Source organism: Cinclus cinclus, chromosome 2, assembly GCF_963662255.1.
Source record: "Cinclus cinclus chromosome 2, bCinCin1.1, whole genome shotgun sequence".
Taxonomy (NCBI): Eukaryota; Metazoa; Chordata; class Aves; order Passeriformes; family Cinclidae; genus Cinclus; species Cinclus cinclus.
Window position 1 is genome coordinate 84,722,158 of NC_085047.1, and position 22,395 is coordinate 84,744,552.

A 22,395-nucleotide genomic window follows, 5' to 3' on the forward strand; every position below is an offset into this window, starting at 1 on the left:
AAAAGAGTTTATAAGAAAGACAGAGACATCAGAGCCTGTAGTAACAGAAAAAGCAGTAATGTTTTTGAACTGAAGGAGGGTAAGTTTACATTGGGCGTAAGGAAGACAGTGAGACACTGGAACAGGTTGCACAGAGAAGTTGTGGAGGCCCCATCCCTTGAAGTGTTCAACACCAGGTCGGATGGGGCTTTAAGCAACCTGGTCTCATGGAAGGTGTCCCTGTCTATGGCAGGAGCATTGGAACTAGATGGTCTTTAAGGTCCCTTCCTACCCAAACCATTCTGGATTCAGTTCCACAGAATTCTACTTCTACTACTTGTTTGAGTTAATAGCAAAATTTCCACCTAAGGCAATAGAATAAGAAGAGACACTGAAAGTTCTTGATAAACACCTAAAAGTGCTTTTAAAACACAGAAACAGCACAAGGGCTGGTTGAAAGGTGTCTGCCAAACATACTTTCCCGAGCACTCAGTTCCATCTGTTCAGAACTGGAATCTCTTTACCTAGAAACAAAATTCCAAGATTCCCAAATTTATACTTATCCCAAGATATAACAGAGTAGAAAATCCTGTGGCACAGGAAGTTCAGAAGCTTGGAGACAGGCATTCCAAATTATGAATCACCTCCACTAAGCAAGAATAAGTACATCAATTTCCATGAAATTTGGTGTAAACCAAACATTCATCAAAAAGCTTAACACGGTCTCCTGAAAAATAAAAAACAACCCACCCCCAAATACCAACCCTCCATCAGAGGCATGTTATGGGTTCTGAATTTTTTCTTAGAGTAAGCTTCCATATCAAAAGCAGTCCTGGAAAAGATCTGAGATTTGTCATGATAGATTCAAGACAAAAGTTACACTGACAAGTGCAAATCTTGGCTCCAACAATCTTTTCATGTTGATCTCTCCCCAGTATTGTTTCCCTTTTTTTTGCAACACTATTACCTCTCTTCTGCTTTTACTTCCCCTCTTCTCATCACATCTATTTTATTTTGTCTTTTTTACATACACTACCTACCTCTAAGCACTTGAAAATTGCAGGTGACCCCTACCCAACAGGCCAACCTAACGAGCAGCTTCCAAGTGATAACAAGCCTCACTCTTATTTTTTGTTTAATAAAAGTAACATTTTTTCCCCATTTAATCTGTATCACTAACTACTACTACAGTGGGTCAAATAAATTTCCTCATTTTTTTAAACATTTACTCAACTGAAGCTGGAGTCAGAGTCTATTACCAAATACGTCCATTGTGCATAGAAATATGCATCTTGAAACACATAAAGGAATAACCTTTAAGTAAGTCAGGAAACACTGCTTTCACATTGTCTCTTCCACTGGACTGAGAGGGGCAGCTCCTGAAAGTCCTTGCAGCAGGCAGTGCAACATATCAAAAGACTGGAGTTGAAAGCCTTACTTCTTTTATTTTTTAGATTATTACTTTTAAAATCATCTTGCTTTGCTTTCTCACTTTCATTCACAAAGAAAGACCTTGCTCACCTGCAAATAGTTTTTCGAAACTTTACGAGTTAATTCTTACCCTCTCTAGGTCCTGCCTTAAATGCATGAACATCCTCATGCGAGTATGAATGCTATCTTCTTTCGGCTGCACCAAGCCATTTTCTTCATCCTCCTTGGGAGGAAACAACGGTTTGTTAAAGTTACTTTTTCGCTTTAATTTCCAGTAATTGTAGATGAAGTCTACAGCAAGTTTAGGAAGGCCCAGCTCTGCTGCAACATCCTCCACTTTTACTAGTGAGTAAAACTCTTCTTCCAGCTCTCGGAGTTTTTGGGCTCGCAGGCTCGTTTTCTCACTCTCTGTTTGCTCTGACACACTCTTGGGGTGCTCCTCAACATCAGGCAGCAAATTCTGTTTGTTCTTGCTGTGCTTTAGGCAATACGACTTGAACTTGACCTCATCCCCATCATCCAGGATGGTCTTCATCTCTAAGCTATGCTCAAAGGCACAGGTGACATGAAAGGCAGTGATGCAGCTTTTCACAGAGCACTGCAGACAAAATAAACAAAAAGCCTCAATTACTAATAGAAGCAGCAGAACATAAAAAAAGGACATAATTACCTCAACTACATGAAAACCCATCCTTACCAAAACCATTCTCCTACACATTCTTAAAAATATTGGTCCCTCTGATGTTGGTATTACCCAATACAGTATTTTCTTGTTTGCAGACTGTTCAGTGGAAAGTTTTCTGTCCATCTTTGACACACACAGTAGTGGCTCTTACACACCTCAGCCTTATTCAAAAGGTGGCTACCCAGACTAATTCTTAAATCTCTGTCTAGTCAACTAATTTGATAGCAAATGGCTATGAAGAAGCAGACATCTATCTCCATCTCCATTGTAAAGCATCTCTGAACACAGGAAGAACAAAATGCAAAACTGAAATTGCCCTTCTGACAGATTCACCCCTGCAGTCACTATGGGACAAGTACATACCTGAATGCAAGCACCAGTTTTCAGTTTGCATAAACTACACACTAGAGCCCATCGACTTGGTGGAATGTGAGACACCTTTGTGATTGGCTCCATCCTTTCTGGGCAAGCAATACTAACCTGTAAAGAAAAAAAGCAGTGTAAAAAACAGTTTCAAAGGAAAAAAAACCAAAACAACCCCAAGCTCTCTAATCATACCAGAAGAAGAAAGATATCAATTTATTTATCTTCTTGCAAGATCTCCACGTGCTCACGCTTCTCAGAAAGAGAGCCCAAAAGATCCCACATGGAAACTATAGTGGAATCCTATCAGTTTAACCTGGTGACTCAAAGTTGAAATTATTCAATTATTATTATTATTTGAGGCACCTAGAGCATGCCCTTGTTATGAATCAGTGTCCTGGTTCCAGTCAGGACAGGATTAACTTTTGCAGTAGGCCAGGAAGAAGCATGGCTAGGACCCAGAGGTTATTCTATACCAGCTCATGTAATTTTCTGAGAGTGGAGGGGAAGTCTCTTCTGGTCAGGTAAGTGTGGTGTGAAGCCAGTGGTCAGGGAGCATTGGCTCCTTCTGTTACTGACATTGTAGCTCCTACTGTTTTTCTTTTTCTTATTTCACTGCTGCTTCCAGTAAATTGCTCTTTTCTCGATCCATGATCCTTACCATTTGTGCCTCCAAATCCCCTCTCCAGCCTGCTTCAAGGGAACGGGGATGGTGCATGCTTTGAAGTGCTTCAGTGGGAACATTAAATTGGGGAACACCATTCCTAAACCACTAGTAGTTGAGAGACTGCAGTAAGTGGTACTTAAGTTCATTTCCATTCCCCCGTGGCTTTCTTTTTGGTTTTTTGGTTTATTTTTTTTTGTTTTGTTTTGTTTTCCTCTGTGCTGCTTTCACACATCTAACTTTAAAAGTGCCAAAATACAAGCCCCTCAGAACAAAACAGGAACAAGAACTTTTCCTGAAAAGTTCCTTCTATAGAATTCCTAGATCTGCTATGGTATTTGCTTCTGTTAACTCAAGATTTGGGACAGAACCAGATCTATCAGTCAGCAGCCAGGAGAAGCCTTGCTTGCCAGCTCTGCTTCTCCACTGAGCACTCCCACTGCAAGAGATAATCCTAATACACTTTCCTAACTATGGACTGTATCCAATATTATTTGAGAAAAAAATACAACAAACTTTCTTATTGCAAAGCAGGATATATAGTCTCATGCCAGTTTTCACAGACTTACTTTGGATGATCAATTCGTCTCTGGTAGACCAGATTATAGATATTACTAAAAGAAACAAACCCCAGATACAGACAGAATAGCTTTTCCTATTCTTTGTTATACCAACTTCCACATATCCATTGTGATTGAAGTTTCTCAGTTGCCTGCTGTCTATACAGGGAAATGAAGACTTTTCTCTATGATTTGGAAACCAAAACAGATATATCTATTTCTGTAGGCATCCCTAAGCCACTTCTGACAGGATTTATCCAAGTACAACAACAAAAACTTGGCCAGCTCTGAATGACTAACATGCAGAACCAGGCCAGTATGAGAACGGCACATGGCAGAAGATTTCAGTGGGATATCTGTCCCAGGAACATCAGTCTCCAAAAGCTTAGATTTTGACACTTCTACAACACTTCTTGAATTAAGCAGTTGTGTGCCTTGGAAGGCTACCCAGCTGAACCAAAACCACAATGCTGATACTAGCTAGAAAGCCCTCCACACTTGCTAAAAGCAATTCATCTGAATAGAGCAGATCTGTATTTCCTGTGATAGGAATATGGACTTCTTCTCAAAGGGGTCAAACCTAAGAATTCAAAGAGAGGAGGTTCCTAGGTCATGCTCTGTGGAACCAGAAAAAAACTGATGGTGTAAAAAAGCAGTTGAGGACAAGAATTGAACATCAATTATTTTGTTTTTCTAGAAAACTTTAAGAGCATTAATTTACAATAATTTTCATAGATTAACTCCATGCTAAGAGACACCTAGGAAAATCTGGGTTGTATGAATTAGTTTAACATGTTATAATTAACCTGGCAGCTTAACAAGAGCCAATAGACAAAGCTGAACTTCCTAGCTTCCCTTTGGGGGTACATCAATCTCTTGATACAGATACTAATTTTAAAACCTGTGTAACCCCTAAGGATGAAAAGCTTTGCTTCAGCAGACCTCCTCAGCAAGGTAGACTTACCCAAAGATAGCAGTGCTAAGTCACAGTTGCTACACTTAGAATATTTTTCCTACTCTCTCCTGATCAAGTAAGGATCATTTAAGCAGGTGGAAAAATAGCTTTGCAAGAGATTACTCAGTTCATCATTTCCATATTAAAAAAAAAAAAAAAGAAAAAGTTGATTAACAGTTCATGAATTAATGACATAAATTGACTCAAATAAGATAATGTTTGTTACAGTACTTCCCTCTCTGATCTGCCAAGTGCAAGCCCACATCTTCTGGAATATTCTGATGTCAACCAGCTGCATGTCATTTTCAAAAGTCTTCATTAGGAAGACACTAAGATACTTCAGAAGGTTCAGGTTTTAAAGAACAGCCAGGCAACACATGATGCACTCATGAGACAGATGTGACTAACAATTTAACCTTCCTATAGATTGGTGGAAAAGTGACAAGACTGTCCCTGGAATGCCTGAGTAATTTAACAAAATCATGGTAATGCACTTCAATATCATCAAATGTAGGTAACTTGACCATGCTCAAAACAGCTGGTTACAAGTTGCATAGGTATTTCTGAAACAATATTGTACAAAGATTGACTGTTACCACTACACTGAGAGACAAGACTTTGCTTAGGAATTAAGGGATTGCATCAATGTGTCAGGTTGCCTGTATTCTTTTCAAAAAGAAACTAGACTCTGCAATTACTTATTTCTGGAGACTGAGTAATATTAGCTTCCACTGGGCTTCCCAGCAGGAACTGGGAATTGACATAGACCTTTTTTCTCTGTACCTCTCTGCCCCCTTAAATGTTCTCCCTGCTCCTTCCCCAGAGCAGACTCATAAGGTCAGGAAACATTTATATTGGAAATACTGTTCATTCAGCTTGTAATGCTGACTATTGCTATCACCCCACTTTGTAAAAGCACAAAGAGGCACTTACAGAGTCAGGTACAATTTATGTATACTGGCCTTGTGCCACCTGCACGTTTCTGCAGAGAGGAGTCAAAGCAAAGTCCATTTGAACTTTGCTGCTCCCGAGGGATCCAGAGAGTAGAGGCCAACATTTTCATCCCCCAAGAACTCCCATTCCACGGCAGAAATGATCCATCTGCCATAACATGTAGTCATTTTCTCCATTTCTTCACCTTGTATCAGGTTACATGTTGACTGCTATACTCTGAAGAAGTTCTAGGAGTAGGAGAGAGTGAAGATGATGGGTTGTTGAAGCCTATTATGTGCAACTGTTATGCACCTGATCAATTACCCTGCTGTCCTCTGCTTCCCTGCTAATTGTGCCACCAACAGATCTGCATCAGTGGTTTGGAAGGGCAGCCCAGTGGCTTGAGCACAGCCTCTCACAACAGCAGCTCAGAACAGTCAATTTTATCTTTCCTCTACAGCCAAGGGGGGTTATTGCTTTCTGCTTCAGCTAACACCACATTGACTGACAGAGAACATACCTGTAATAGGTTATCTAAGGCAGAGAAACTTTGAATTTCAAAACACCCGATACAGGTTTTCTGGTAGCAGGGTTTCCTTTTTCTGATTTTTTTTTTAATTTAGAAGAACACTTTAAAAAAAAACAAACAAACATGAAATACACCACGCATTTATACTAAAGTAAAGGCAGAAGAAAAAAAGGTATAAACCAATGAGTACACTTTGGAAAGTAAAAGATTTCAATCGTGCCAATCAGTCAAAGGAGCAAAAAGAAAGCCTTTAAACAGCATTAACTCACAAGGAAGGCAGAGAAATAAAAAGATTTTATACAGTGCTAAATTAATTAATGCAGGAGAATACCTGGCACAATTGACTGCAGCAATGCTAGACTACACTTGGTGACTCACGAAGCCTCTTTGAACCTTTTGCCACAAGACACAGATAAGTTTATAGCCCCCTCCTCTCTGCTTTCTGCCTTGCTTCACTTTGTTAGGGCCCTAAGAGGAAATACCAGTGACTCTATAATTAATATTTCTTTTAGGTAGTTCCAGCATGCTAGTAGCTTGGAAGAAAAAAAAAATAGATATATGAGAATATACATTCTCCCCTAAAGCATCCATCCCTGGGTCTTTAAACTCTATGTCTTTCTTGCCCCCTGCAGCACATAAGGCCACCCCAGACAGGTACTGACCTGCCATTTTAGTAGAGATTTACAAAGGGTTTTCCTGGCTTCTCTGGTAACTGAATTGCTTTATAAGTGACAACACACAAGCCGGAGAGAATGGATACAAGAGGCATTTCCCATGCCTGCAGGCATGTGCCACCTCTTCACTATGCCTGACACACTTGGCATTGGTATGGAGAGGAGGAGGTGTCCTGGAATCACTGAATGGGCTGTGGAAACAGCTGAATTCAAGCCCTCCCACCCTGGGTGTCCCCCAGCAGCTTCTCTTCCTCAGCCAGAGGGAGATGGGCAGACAGGAAGCCAGGGTGTGCTTCCTGCCCAGCCATCACCTCCTTCCCAAACCTCACTGGTCTTCTGCTGATGAGAACAGCAAGGCAACCACATGCAGAACAGACCTCTTAGAAAAACCAGTCAGCTCAGACCCAGGAGAGCTTCCAGACAAGACACTTCATAGGCACAAGACAAGTGATGTTTTAGAAAATAAATACTTTTGTTCTTTTCTCAACTCCTCTCCCCTCAAAGGTGCAAGAGATGACAGAAACTACAAGTAGTCCTGAAAGACAAAGTGCAACTGCAAAGATAATCTCCTTAAGAAGCAGATATATATGCCTGAGACAACTAAGAATTACACATTATACCTGGTTGCTAGTCAAAAAAAAAAACAAACCAAAATCTTAACATCCTCCTCAAAGTTCTGCACACATCAGGCCTGTCTGCACTTGGGAGCAGAAGATTCAGAAAATAGTGTATCCTTGATTTCATGGTGCTGACAGATCTGGCTACTGTCTCACATTAAACCACCCACCATAATGGATTTGTGAATCTTACCAGAAATAAAATATAAATATACCAAGTGCAAAATTAAACACAAACTCCATCTACACCTAAGTGAACTTTCTGTTTTACAGGACTACACTGTGATGCTAAACTTGATTCAAAATGGAGGAGGAAGTGTAAAACTTCATTATGAAATTCTTCATATATGTTATGCCTTTACTTATAAGGCATAGATAACATGGAGATAAAAATTCTCATCTCCCCACCATTCAGAAAAAATTCAATTCAAAGAAACTTCAACTACAAATCTCATCATACATCCTACAAAAATAATGCAGTGCAAGCAACCTTTAAACAAGCAAACAAACATAACTCCAGAAAAAGTGGAGGAATTCATGCAAATTACACATGAATCCAAGCAGACATATTCATCAAAAAATATGAGAGACAATGAAGCTGCAGTTGTAAGATACAGCTTATATCAGTCACCCTTTCCAGCAGTTCACAGATACCATAATGGCACCAAGAAGTGATTGCTGACTAAATGGAGGTGACAAAGTGACTCATTAACAGATACAAGCTGGATTCTCTCCCAGACTTCACAGACTGAGCAGGCCTATCAAAATAAAGCCCAGTATTATGTCAAAGACCTTAAATCATGAGAATGTAAAAATGCAGAGGATGGAACAAGGAGATGAAGGAGAAGAGAGAAATTAGGGTTTTACCTCTGGAATCCAAAGAGCACAGCTCACATGTGCCCACTTGGTCCCTGTCCTGGTAGCTTTCATGGCACCTCCTCTTTTGGGACAGAGGAGGCACTGAGGATGTATTCCCAGAACACAGGTGCGACACAGCCAGCTCCCTTCAGGTACTTTTAAGATTCCATAGCAAGCCTTTGAGAAAAACAGGTATTGGAATCATTGTGCTGAAATTATTTCACACACAAGCATTCATATTCACACAGAGCAAAGCTTTCAAAAAGTAAAGGCACAATCTAGCCTCCACTTAATCTCTCTGTGATTTCTTTACCTTAAAATGAGTCAAGTAATCCAAGAGAGAAACAGCCTCAAAAGCAATAGTTTTTACACCTGTTTATAAAACATATCCATTGGGACTGCACAACAGCACTCATGTTACAAACCTTCACCTTTGCTTTTAGTGACTTTTAAATTTCTGAAGCAAACAACATGGATATTCCTTTAAATTATCTTCTGTATCTAATACTTTCTAGAATCATCATTTCCTACTGCTAAAAACATAACGCTCTAATATAACACTATTTAGATGTGAAGGAATATGAGCTGTTTGACTGAAAATCATTTCTTGCAATGTTTGTGGTTACAGTTCTGTGCACATTTTTTTCTTTAAATATTTATGTAATATTGCAACAAAAATTACAGCATATACTGGAGTTATAAGTATTTTATGCCTATTTCCCAAGTATTGCACTTAACCACATGGAAAATGAGTGATTTCTTAAGTTTTGCTTGGTTTGAGAATTAAAATTAAAAAAGGAAAATAAATAGTTTGATTTCCAACTCAAATTCTTTATGGTTCTTAATGGAACCAAGGTGGATCCTGCTGTACATACACATCCCCACTACCTCCATGAAGCTGAGTGTATCTGAAATCACTGCCACCAAATTTCAAATTCAATCAAACACTCCAATAAAAGTTTTATCAAAAGGGTGGATTTCACAGGAAATCTCATCATTTCTAACACTATCTCTGGTAATGTAACATTAAAATACCCAAAAGAATGGGATCATTACTTTTAACCATTCTTTCAGATTAAATCTAGTATAAAATTCCCATGCTTGCCTTCCCAGCCTTCTGGTTATAACATCTCAGTATTTAATATTAAACAATACCATGAAACACTACACATTTATGTCAGGGTTGTAGGGCGGGGGATTTTCCTGAATTAAATGCGGCAAGACTAACTAAACCTAAATGTTTTTTTTGATGTGACAACTCTTGTAGAAGCCCAACAGGGGGAGCTGCAATCCAAATTTTACAAGTGTTCTCCTCTGCGGCATATTCCCATCCGAATTCTTTCTGTTACTATAGCAGAAGTGGTCTAAGATCATATCTAGGGTGCTGGAAATGGACTGAAACTATTTTCTAATTTTAACTGATAAGCAAAGGATGCCTAGACTATTAAAACAGTAATTGCACAATGTGTTTGAGCCAGCACGACAGGGTACTGTGAAGGAGGAATTTTCTCACGCTCCTCCTCCCCTCCACCTCCAAACTGTGTGATGACAAACAGACCTGAGGCTACTTGTTGAACCAAAGCTGATCCAGATTAAAAATGAAACAAGCTGTGGTTATGGTTAGGATTAGTTCTAGCCCAGACACACTCTCCAGTTTGTTTCAGATAGATTCAGCACAGGGAAGAGTGAGGGAGGGGCAAGGAGGCAGCAAACCATCAGCTTAAGCTCAGCTGTCAACCATGAGCCTTTGACTGCAAATCCATCATTACTCCTTAACAGGCACAAGCCAGGACTGAAGCCCAGCTTCCAGTTGCCAGGACAAGTCCAGCTGCCAGCCATATTCCTGTCACTGGCCACCTTACTGCCAACTCAGGCTCACAGGCTGCTTCACACAGGGACATGGCTACAGAAGGCAGCCGAGCTAGGAGCCAGCCCACTGTAAGCAGTGAGATGACAGGTCTTTTTTCAGCCAGATATGTTTTCCAAATATTGCTTGTAGTCAGTACAAAAATACATTATTAAAAAAAAAAAAAAGAAAAAAAAAAAGGAGTTTTCTTGATGTCTTTTCAATTTATAGCAAAACTCCCTTCCAGAATAGGATGCACAGAAACCACAAGATTCACATCCCTTTTCTGATTATAAGGATACCTTTACCTGACTATGCTGAGCTCAGGCATAAAGTGTAAAGTCTTGGCTACATCTGAAACACTAGAAACATGAGCACCATTCAGACTGAGACCATGGTTTTTGCAACTGCTGATGGCTTCTGAAAAAAAATCACTCTGTGAAAGTGCCTACATGTGGTTCCAGATGGCTAAATTTGAACAGTCTACATCTGACTAAGTAACTAGTCAGTAAAGGACGAAAAGAGCTCTGAAACAAATGATCTTTACATTTCTCACAAACAGGCAAGCCAGTATTTCCCATCCTGTTTATCTTCAAAAGTAATAGGGGAAAAAAATTATTTACAGTCACACAGGAAATACTTGCATGTCCCAAAAACACACTGTGCATTCTTGTTAGACTGTAGCTGTCCACTTACTAACTATGCTAGGCCACTTAATCTACTGTAATTGTTAGAGTCTAAAAATTCACCTCAGTGTTGCACCACCTTTCAAATGTACAAAACCACAAAGTCCTCCACTTAACATTTAATACCTGTTCAAATTCCACACTTGCCTAGGTAAACTTAGACCACAGGACAGCGTCAACATATCTGCAGGCACTAACCTGATGGACACAAATGTTACACTTGTCACAGAACACCATGTCATTCCCATCTTCACTGTCTGGGGACCGGCACACATCACAGATGACATCCTCATCATACTCGATCCCCAACCCTTCTTCAGTCTCAATGGCATGATTCATGTTCTCATGGCAGTGCCGCTCCAGCACTTCAATTGTCTTTTCCATTGTGTTTTCATCCAGGAGCCCACATCCTACAACAGCAAAAGGGAAGGGAAATTAGAGGACAGTCAGATGCTTCTGACTGAGTCAGAGAAGCAGGAAGAGAAAAAAGACAACTTCTAGCAACTAATGCAGTAGACACAGCATCTAAAAATAAAATTAAAATAGACAAGATTTTTCACTCACAGACTAATTATAACATCATTTTATAAATATAAACAGAACTACTACTTGAGTAAAAATTTTACACAAATCACAACGTTGCACCTGGAAGAAAACACTGCAGCATAAAAGACAGCAGTTGCTGTAACTGCTAGCTGCTCTTATATAACCCTTCCTGCACCTCCGTTATTTTACAAAACACTAATGAAATCCAAAAATCACACACTGTGTTCTTCTGAAGACTAATGTCCTAGGAAATAAAACTTACAAAGAATACTTCATATCTTAGAGTGATACAGAAATTGCACCACCCAGTACCTCTAAGTCCATTGTGATGGAGTGATCAAAGCATGGATGATTATGAAAAGTGCTTTTATTTTTCTGATTTTTTTATTTCAATAAAATAGTAGATAAATATGCTGTTGCAATCCATACCGTCTGTTCACTTGAACACAGAACACACTATATATATTCACCACTAATCAAACTTAGCATAAACAGGACCACTTAAAAAGCATTTGCTATGAAACTGGCCCTCAACATGCAGCTTCAGGACATGCACTGCATAAGAAACCCTATGATGTTCACAGCTACAAGACATCTCCAAACCTCATCTTGTCAAAATCCTTGCTCAAAAATGATCATGATGTTCACAGCTTACAATTTACTCAAACCTTCAAATGCTGGGATATTCACGTAACATGAATTGTAGAGGATAGTATTTTAACTAAAGCTACTAATTGTGATTCCTTGTCACAAATAATAAACAGGGAGAGTTAAAGTGTTCTCTCCCATGCCCTAATACTTTCTCATTGCCTGAATTATAAGAATTACTGAATTATTCAGGTAGGAAGGGTCCTACAGAGGACTTCAGCCTCTGCCCATGCTCCAAGCAGAATCAACAGGAAATCCAAAAAATTGGATTTAAGCTGTTGCTTAAGAGATACATGTAGTCGTATCTTGAAAATCTCCATGGATGGAGATGTGCCCCCTTGAAAAAGCTAACAGCTTTTGCTAACAGCATTTCTGTATGCCCGAGAAGTTACCGTCCTTGCTTCTACTTGTATGCATCCTTTGTCACTGGAGCTCAGTCATGAACTCCCTAGTTCAACACATCTACTCATTTTCCTGAATGTACAATTGGAACTTTCTTGTGCTTGGAGGACAGTGTTCTTAAAGTCCTTCTAGTTCGCTTCAGTAATTCCATCCTTCAGAGCTACCTCCCAGATCCCACCCAGTTACCTAAGTAGAAACATGCTGTCCTGAAGTTCAGGACCAGAAAAAATTATTTCTCCTCCTCACTCCCCTCCACATCACAGTCACCACCATTTCATTGCTGTTACAGACAATGCTGCCATTATCACTTCTCTACAGGTTCTTCATATTTTAACAACAGCAAATCCAAGAGATGCCAACCTGTCCTTCCAAAGGACCTACAATCACCCATGGAAGAATACTAGCCACATAGACTATTCCACTACAATTCAGTTATTCCAGTGATAATTCCAGTATTATTTTCCATAGCTCACTCCAGCTCACAAACCTCTATATCCAAAACTTGCAAGGCAAAAGAAAGTTTACTTAGCTGATTTTGAATGGGCTAACATATGTGAAACTTAATTACTCTGTTGAGAACCCAGCATGCAAGCTCCTCAGAACTCTGAATTTGTAGATATGTTCCAAGTTCAAGAAATGGAAACATCTGCTTTCCCTACATAAAATCTTTAGCTTTTGAAGTTCTAAAATTAATTCCACCTGGGACGGGCTTTTTCTCTCCTACCTCAGTCTGCAGAAGTTGCAGATGATTTTGGATGTCAAGAAATTTTTAAGCACAACAGGTAAAACACAAAACATTAACAGATCAAGAAAGTAATTACTTTTTTAGCACTCTATCTTAGCATTTCCATTTAATTCTCATTCAGCAATCTTTCAGAGACCTAACACAGCAGACTACAACTCAAACAGCAGAAATTAAGTGCAGCTTTTAAAATGAGAACATGTTGTGAAATTACCCATTTCTGTAAGCTCTTCATTTAGCTCCTGGAGCCAAAAGATGTCCATGTCATCCAAGTCATAGCGACACACAGATTCTGCTAGTTCCAAAATATTGATGTAACCTGGCTCTGTGGGTTCTTGGCTGGAACAGTGGATGTATTTCCTGGGTCGTGTATACAGTACTTCTTTTACTTTTTCTGCTACAACCCTGTGAGTGAAAAGAAAAAAAATAAATACTTAGAGCTTTTTAAGACACATCCTGAAAGACATAAAATATTTGCTGTAAGTGCAAAGAAATCTGGGGTTTCACAAATTTTTAAACTAGCCAGTAAGTATAGTTGGCCGAGGGAGACAGGATTCTCTAAATATCATTTTTTCACCCAAAATGTTTCAAGGTTTACTACGTATACAGAACCCTTTTTAAAATGTAGGCCTGTCCATATGATTTCCATTGAACTGGAATTTCCAAATGCTACTAGTACGACAAAGCAACTGCTTCTGAAACCCACAGAAAGTATTATGCACAAAACTAATACAGTCTTTGTCCTATATTCCTCCTGAATGATATAAGGAAACCTTGCCAACCAATCACTTGAATAGATCAGCTTTTTCACAAAATCTTAATTTATTCTACTGTAGTGTCTGTGTGGGAAAAATCCTTGCTCTCCATTTGGGATACTCAGTCTACCCCTATTTTGTAAATGACATCTTATCCGCATTACAAATATATTATTTTTGTTATGCAAGAAACATTCTGATGCCAAGCAAAAATGCAAAGGGGAAAAGTCATCCAAAAAGCAAGGGAGAAAAAGATTTGTGTTCTCAACCTTTCAAGTATTTTTGGAGATAAAACTCAGTGTTTGATTGGTTTGATTTTGGAATGAAAAGAATAATGTTAACTAGATAAAGTTCAATCTTTCTCTGAATTCAATGCAAAAAGCCCCACATGTGGAAGAAAGCCAGAGAGATACAGAATGGAACAGTGCCATGCGTGAGCAGCTCTACATACTTTCTGGAGCTGACCCTCCACATGACAAGGAAAGGATAAAAACTCTGGAAAATAAGGTAGCAAAGAAGGAGAAGGCAGCTGTCAAGCTGTACCCCACATAATTCTGACTGGACAATGTGGATTATCAATGTTAGCACAAACAACGTCCTTCTGCCATTTTTCACCCCCCCTTCACCCTGCTCATTTTTCCCTCTAATTCCCTTGTAAGCTTTGCTTTTCTCTGGTCCAGCCAAACCTATAGCATTTCTTTTCCTCTAATATAATACTGCTAGTATGAGCTGCAATATACTTATTTTTAATAACTTGGTACTGGCAATAGCCTCAGTGAAAATTAAATTATGCTGGCTCAGCACTTTCACCACACAATTCATTTATCTTCATCTTGAAGACCACGCTGGCATTAACCTTTTGCTTTAGAAACATGCTTTGTTTCCACCAGGAAGGGTTGCAGGACTACAGTGCTATGTTTCCCTAGTCTAAACACAGTGTGAGAGAACAGAAGATTCTTTATCTCCAGAATCTGAGATCACTGAAATTCTATAATGTTAAGCAGCCAGCTGTGGTGAGAGAAGATAGAAAGGGTTGAAACATTGAGAACAACCAAAATTAAATTGTATAAACAAATGAGTAATTTTACCAGGTAGCAGTGATTACTGCATGCCTAGTGCTCTATATCATCATGCTGTGTAGGGAAAGCTTTCAAGTAATATGCATAAGATATGGGTTTATTTTTAATTTATTCAATTCCCCATACTCAAATAAAAAACAGCTTTTAATCCATAGCACCATGTGACTGAGGAAAAAAAGCCTTTTTTACACTCACTATGTACATACTGTAACAGCATGCAGACAGAGTGAGATCTGGACTGAAGTGCCACAGAAATGTTTTCCAAATTGGCACTTGTGTGGTTTAAGAACATGTCTGAAGGCTGCTACACTGAAGATTTAAACATACCAACAGAGAAAAGCTGACTGCACTTAGACAACTTGGGTTTGAGAGACCATCTTTTCTGAGTTGCCATTTTGTGCACATGATCCACGTCCGATCACCAATACCTGAGAGAAGGCTGTGGAATAGTTTCTGGACTGGCTGGAACCTGAACCCCTTTCTCCCATTCTTGTTTCCACGTGTCTGCAAAGACGTAATACTCGTCAGGGTTGACATGGTGAGAATCTGGGAGTTTCATGGCACTAATGAGATCCTTGCGGAACACCTGCAGGAAACACAGAGTGCGAAGATGGATTTGAGAAAGAGCATTGCATTAAAGAATGTGGCAGGTATTTTTCTTATCTACACTAACAGAATGCAGATACATTGATAATTTTTTTAGAGTACTAACACAAATCAACTCAAAACTACCTAGATTATTAATTTTTGGTGTATTAGGTACAGTATGATAAGAAGTTTACACTAATTCAAAATCATGCTGCCGTCCAAAGGCTAACCAGAAAGAAGGCGGCTTTTACAGGTAACCAGAGAGAGGAGAAAGGACGCCTGCATCTGATTCAAGACTCCTCACCATATTTTCAATCATCTTATTGCCAGTCTAGGCTGTACCCTAACTTAGACACAAGGTAGGATATCTTTTTCTTTCACTCAGTTCAGCTACTTTAAACTGTCATATTCATCATGCTACAAAGAGTTGCCATGGCAAAATTGATGGATAGGCACTTGCTCATTTATTAAAACCACTTTAAGCTTTATTGGTTAGGTTCTCTGAGATTGAAGATGAACAGCTGCCTTTGCTGGAACACAAGACCTGTGTTGCTCTGTGTCTAAGCAGTGATGGATGAAATCCAGCATCAGCATCTTTTAGCAAACCTATACAATGAAAAACCACCTTCATACAAAGCAAACCATAGCAGGAAATCTCCAGCCATAATGCTTGGCTCCAGAGAGTTAAGTTTTTATAAGCATGTAAACATGATCTACAGTCATCACAAAGCTTACTTAACATCAGTATCTGTCAACTACAGGTGCATACAATTTAAATAAAGGGCTTATGTACCCTCTGTGGGCTTTTTCCTTCACTGCTACACTGCACCATCTTAATGTTCAGTAAAGCAAACCAGGGACTGTGACTTGGTTTAAGGGAGACATTGCAACTAATTAGCTTTATTATTGTAACGAGAAATCAAATCCTCAAAGGGCAATAAAATGAAATGGAAAATATCTCTGCAATAAGTTGTGACAGGTTGAACTCTCTTCTTACTGATTCAGTTTTATAACCAGAAAAGTAATAAATTATTACAGAGCCCAATATCTTCATGTACCCTTTTCAATTTGACAGTACCAGACCAATTATGCCTACTGCAAAAATTCTCAGCTGTTCTTGGAAATTATCAAGTAAACATTATTAAAAATTCTCTGTGCTAAAATGGTATTGAAATAGCTGCTGGTGACCTGGAACATCAGCATTACTTCATTGTGTTGTTCAACTGCATCTCATACGGGCAGCCAGGAGACCAAGCTGACCGAGGGTACTCAAACACACAGACTCAAGGGTCTTGTATTTGCTATTAATGTATTATCTGTCTTGGTTCAGAACAGATTGTTCACTGTTCCTTCTGTATAAAACTCCTCAGGTACCTAACAGGCCTATATTAAAATCTGAATGTCAAGAGTGAAAGCATTCAGACTGCTAGCATACATGTTTTTTCAAGCACTGTATGTACACACCAAAAATAAAATGTAAAATTATTTATGTCACTTAAAAGGCATTTTAGTTTTCTGTGTTACAGGTACAGAGCCAGGATTATGAGAAGCACTAACAGGGCACAATTCCAAAGAACACCAGAAGGAAAAAGTATAATACAAGAAAAGCGCAATGGCTGCTTTAATTACCAGAAAGTATATTTCTCAGATTTTATCTGAGGTAAGTGCTTTACAAACTACCTTTTAAGCCACTGACAGCATATAAAAGTGAAGTACTTCATATCAAACCCACTATTTCTTAACGACTAGATGAAAAATGCTATTAAAGATATCAGTATTCTAACTACATTGCTTAGTAGCAAATCTTCTGATCACCATTATGTATGCAAACTGTATCTCTATTTTTAGAGCACAAATCCCCTGGAGCATGAATTTCTTCTGGGTTTCTTTTGACTGTTGTAACTACTGACCACACCATCACCACACCACAACATTAAATTCTCTGCCTCAGATTTCTACAATTTACAGTACAGGTACCACTGAAGGTCAAAGATTTAATCAATGAAAAGATAACTGCTGAAACCTTAAGGGACTCCAAAACTCAGCTAAGACTTGCTTGTTCATACTTATGATTAACAGTGCAACTGAGGATTTCCTGCAGACACTTGGAATCACTACAATCTTTAGCTCTAGTCATTCTTCATTTCTCCACGTGTGGCAAAGCAGAGTCTTCCAACAGTAAAATACTCTCAGAGGGCAATGTATGAGAACACTCAGGCTGTATTTCCTTTGTTGTGGAAGTAAACCAAAACACTCAGGGGACCCAAAGAGAGTTTTCTGACAAGTAGAGGAAATTCTACATCAGCACTCAGCCTCGAAGCTCGGAACTAAGCTATTTGCACAGACAGCAGCACACACACCTTTAGGATTTAGATAACCAGCTTCTCCTCATGGCTGTTTGTTTTCCAACATTCATTTGAAATACAGTGCTGCTCCTTTACTGTGTCCCTAGAACAACAGCTAGTCTGCTCCACAGCATTCCCCTCTTGGCAAGAGCCACCTGCACTTCCAGTCAGCCCATGAAGCACAGTGGTCATCTCTCAATCACCCCTAAGTAGTTCTACTTCTTACCTTGTATAAAGCACAACCCCTCAACTTTATTTTAACGTCACCCGTAATATCATACATATTGAAAATACCTGAAAAATGAGCATGCCAAGGCTAGGCTTATAAGGTATTCCCATCCAGAAACATCACTTCTCACAACCAGACTCAGCTGGTGCTGGGTGTCTTTAGCACACAACAGAATAAGGTCTTGCAGAGCTGAGCTATGACCCAGTGCAGCTCCCAGAGCCAGGTGCTACACGACAAGTGGGAAACTCCCCAGCACTCAGAGCATTCCACAGTAGCTACTGTGTGACAGTGGGACTTTTAAAAAATATTTTTTTAGCAAAGAGAGCGTGAAATTACAAACAAGTTTTACCCTTGCCATGCAAGACTGCTTGGTCTGCACTTAAAAGTTTCATTTTGCTGCCAGGAATTTTTAGCTTCAACCACAAACAGTGCAGCACTTTGAGTAAATTACATCAATGAAATATGTCTGCTTATGTCATCATTGTTTCATAATCAAATTGTTACCATTTCATTGAGAACTTCTATTACATATTTCATGCTTTAGAACTGGGGTTTAAATCTAGAACAAAAGACCTGTTCTTTAGTCATGTTGTGGTTTTAAGCCCACCTGGAAATGAAACACTACTCAGCTGCTCACTCAACCCCTCTTCTGTATTCCCCCCACAAACCTGGTGGAATGGGGAGGAGAATCAAAGTAAAACTTGTGTGTTGAGATAAGAACAGTTTATTAATTGAAAATAAAGTAAAATACAATAACAGTAGTAAATAATAGTAACAAATATGATAATAAAAAAGAAAAAACCCAAATAAGTGATGCATAATACAGTTGCTCACTGCCCACTGACCAATGCCAGACCCCGCCTCCCAGACCCAGACCAGCCCCCCTTCTGGGTAACTCCCCAATCTATGTAACAATTCTGTGGTGTGGAATATCCCCCCTTTGGTCAGTTTGGGTCACCTGTCCCAGTTATGCTCCCTCCCAGTCCTTTTGATTTTGTGGTTTATTTTTTATTGCACACCTCCTCACAGACAGAGCATGAGACATGTAAAAAATGAAGAGTCCTTGACTTGGGATAAACACAAATTAACAAATAACCAAAGCAACAGTGTGTTATCAACACTATATGAATTCCAAATCCAAAACACAGCACTGCAACAGCTATTGACAAGAAATTAGTTCTACCTTAGCTGAAACCAGGACATGTCAATATTGTGTTTTGCTCTGCAGCAGAAGTTTGCCTGCTTTTGCTGAGGAAATGAGAACTGCCTAGTCAGCTCTGCAGACACACTTGCCATCTATAAAGCCTTTAAAAGCTAAATTTACAAAAAGTCTTGAGAAATATGGATGGTCTGCTTCCCCAAAGCACTAATACACCAAGAAACAATGACATCAAAATATGGTTCGTATATTATGTTCGTTTTTCAGACTTCTGAGTCCTATTTGGAAATTATGTTAGAAGAATATGTCTGAGGAAAATTAACTTCTTACAATTTATTTTCAAATGCTTCACCGAAAGCCATCTATGATTTGAACCCAAACTCCTCCTGGAAGCATTCTATGGAAATACAATATATACTCTCCCTCACTGGACCCTGCTGTGCTTACTCTGAATAAACCATATTCTGAACCAAAAATACAATTTGGCATGAAGTATCCTAATTCATTAAAGATACCGGGAGAATATAATTAATGCTATAGAGAATTACAGTAAAATACTAGCATTGAAAACACAGAATGGTCTATACAATAAAATGGCCTTCTACAAACCCCATCATTGATGAACAATTCAAACATCAGATCTGTTAGGCACCTTCTGTTCATGACCAGTGCAAACTTAAAACCACATTAAGAAAAGAAAAAAAAATGAGTGAAACACCTTTTCCAATACTCCTCCACAAGCTACTACTGAAGCTGACTGATGCTACTGCTCATTCAGCATGCCTTGCCCAAATATATGTGTGAGGAAAAATAAATGGATTGTGTCATCTCTTAAAAATGAAATGAAAGCCAATACTACTCCTTGTGACATTCTCCATGCTTTCAGGTACTTTGATCAACTGTTTACAAACTCCCAACATGGCTAAGTCACTTGTCACAGGCATCTACGTCATAACTGGGAACCACATCTCCAAGGCTTCAGTAAATTATGGGTTAACTGCTCTTGTTACAATCAAAGTTCACTTAATGCTGGATTGCATGTAATCACTTCAGTCCTGAGGCTTCCCCTGCACCCAGCAGAACTCAGCAACAGGCTTTTCAGGTCACACCCATCACTTAGGGAGTCTTCTGACTCCCACTGCTTAGAAACACAGCTATGATCTTTTAAAAAGGTGGAGGGAACTACTATGTCCTGTCTTCCCTGCAGAAGTATATTAAATCTTTTACAGCAAACAGCATGGAATGACACCCAGCACCCTCTCTAACCAGACAACAGCTGGCATTTTCCTAGATTTTTGGTGTCACTCCCAACCCATCTTGAAGGCCAAGTTTGAAATTCCATTGTCAAACACTTGAGTTGATGCGAAATGTAAATTACACAAGAGTTTTTCCATCATGTTGAGGGCTAAATAATCTTTTTTTATTCTCCTTTGAAAGGATCTACTAGCTCATTCCCAGAAGCACCCCCAAGCATTAAAGGCTTACTCTACTATTGTAGCTCTCAAGTACAGGCCCTCAGCAAACACACTTACAAAGCAGTAGGTTTACACCTGAAATCACCTCATAAATAATAGAACAAAATTTAAATTTATTTAAATTGATTCTAATATGACCTATTACAAATGTAATACAGCCACACAGTATCTAAGCATAGTTTATTTTTGTATGGACGTTTGACAGTATGTGCAAAAGACTGCCCATTTACAGGGGATGAAGCTCCAAGAGCAGAATTTGGTGATCTCATCCTGGAAAGGCAGAATTTTTCTTGTTAATACATTGCAATCTGGGCATGAAGCTTCTGAACTAAGAAAGTTACTTTACAGACAAATGTAGAAACTTAAGGCAAGTTGGCTTTGGGTTTTGGTTGGTTGAGGGATTTTGGCAGCAGTGTAAATACAACATAAATTTCAAATGGAAATGAAACTACAGTTCCAGGCACATACACCAACTGGACTGAGAAACTTACAATGTTCAAAATGCTGTGATAGACAGGAATATGTGCAGAATTAAATTTGTAGTTCTCAAACATCCACACAATTTGGACAAGCAAGGCAGTAAATCCTAATGTAAAAACCCCCTACTCCCCCAAACTATTTTATTGAATTATCCAAGATTGAAGCAAATTAAATATTGTACTTTTCATTTAAGTAGTCATGAATCTTCCTAGCCTCCTTTTACAAGCATGTATAGGAAAAGCCAGGAAATTGGATCCTAAATCAACACTACCTAACATCATCTGACAGTATCTCATGTGCCAGAATTATGTGCAAGAACGTGTCAAGTTTCCTTCTGGTTGCTAATCAGACATAAGCTTTGGATTTTGGGGTTAATCCTAACAATCAATTTTTAAAGTTGCATTAATTGATACAGATATTTTAAAAAATCTGTACTTGCTATCTGTCCAATTCCTTTTTAAATCTTGTTTAATTCTCAGTCTCAACAACTTCCTGTAGCAGATGAGCTTCCCAGCCTAACTGCATGAAAAGGATATCCTTTTAATTGCTACAGATTTTCTAACTTTTGGCCTTATTTTTCAATGCTCACAGCTGCCTTTTCTCTCCAGTTCTCCTGTCACAGGAACAGGCAGGACTGAAGAACTCTAGCGCTGCTGTTCAAACCCATTCATATTTAATTCTTATGTCTGTTCATTCACTTCAAAGATAAAATAGCTCAGCCTTTTTACAAGCAAACTCTTTCACACCTTTCTGCATTTCCTAAAGAGTTCAAATAGACTGAGACAGTATCTCAAAGGAAAAAAACAAAACATTATAGAAGTAACTGATAAGTTTGCACCTCCAACCTTACATATTTTTTTTTAAAATTCAACTAACCCAAGCAGGCTAAAAAGTAGCTCATGGATAACACGTTTGCCAGAGGTCTTGAGAAGCCTGTACACACGTCCCAGATAATTCAGAATTTTCTAAGGCAAGCATACACATAAAAGTGACAATCTCTTATTACACATGGTGCATGCAAAGCAATATAGTTTAACCATGTTGCCCCATTCATTCACAGAACAAAATCAAGCACTTTCAAATTGCAAAAAGAGTCAATTTGCTGCCAAGAGTCTAGTCTTACAGGGTGCTTCTCAGGATCAAGACCTACGATTTATGTGGCAGTTA

At 39.0% G+C, this 22,395-nt stretch overlaps 1 protein-coding gene across 1 annotated transcript in view; it reads right to left on the minus strand.

Moving 5' to 3' along the window:
* Window positions 1-22,395, minus strand: part of JADE3 (jade family PHD finger 3) — a 40,385-nt gene that overhangs the window by 2,601 nt on the left and 15,389 nt on the right. The window contains exons 4-9 of the mRNA XM_062515014.1: window positions 15,381-15,538; window positions 13,333-13,523; window positions 10,979-11,190; window positions 8,258-8,425; window positions 2,459-2,575; window positions 1,541-2,008 (exon numbers count right to left, since the gene is read on the minus strand). Coding sequence (XP_062370998.1) covers window positions 1,541-2,008; window positions 2,459-2,575; window positions 8,258-8,425; window positions 10,979-11,190; window positions 13,333-13,523; window positions 15,381-15,538 — 1,314 coding nt within the window. The remainder of the gene's footprint in view (window positions 1-1,540; window positions 2,009-2,458; window positions 2,576-8,257; window positions 8,426-10,978; window positions 11,191-13,332; window positions 13,524-15,380; window positions 15,539-22,395) is intronic.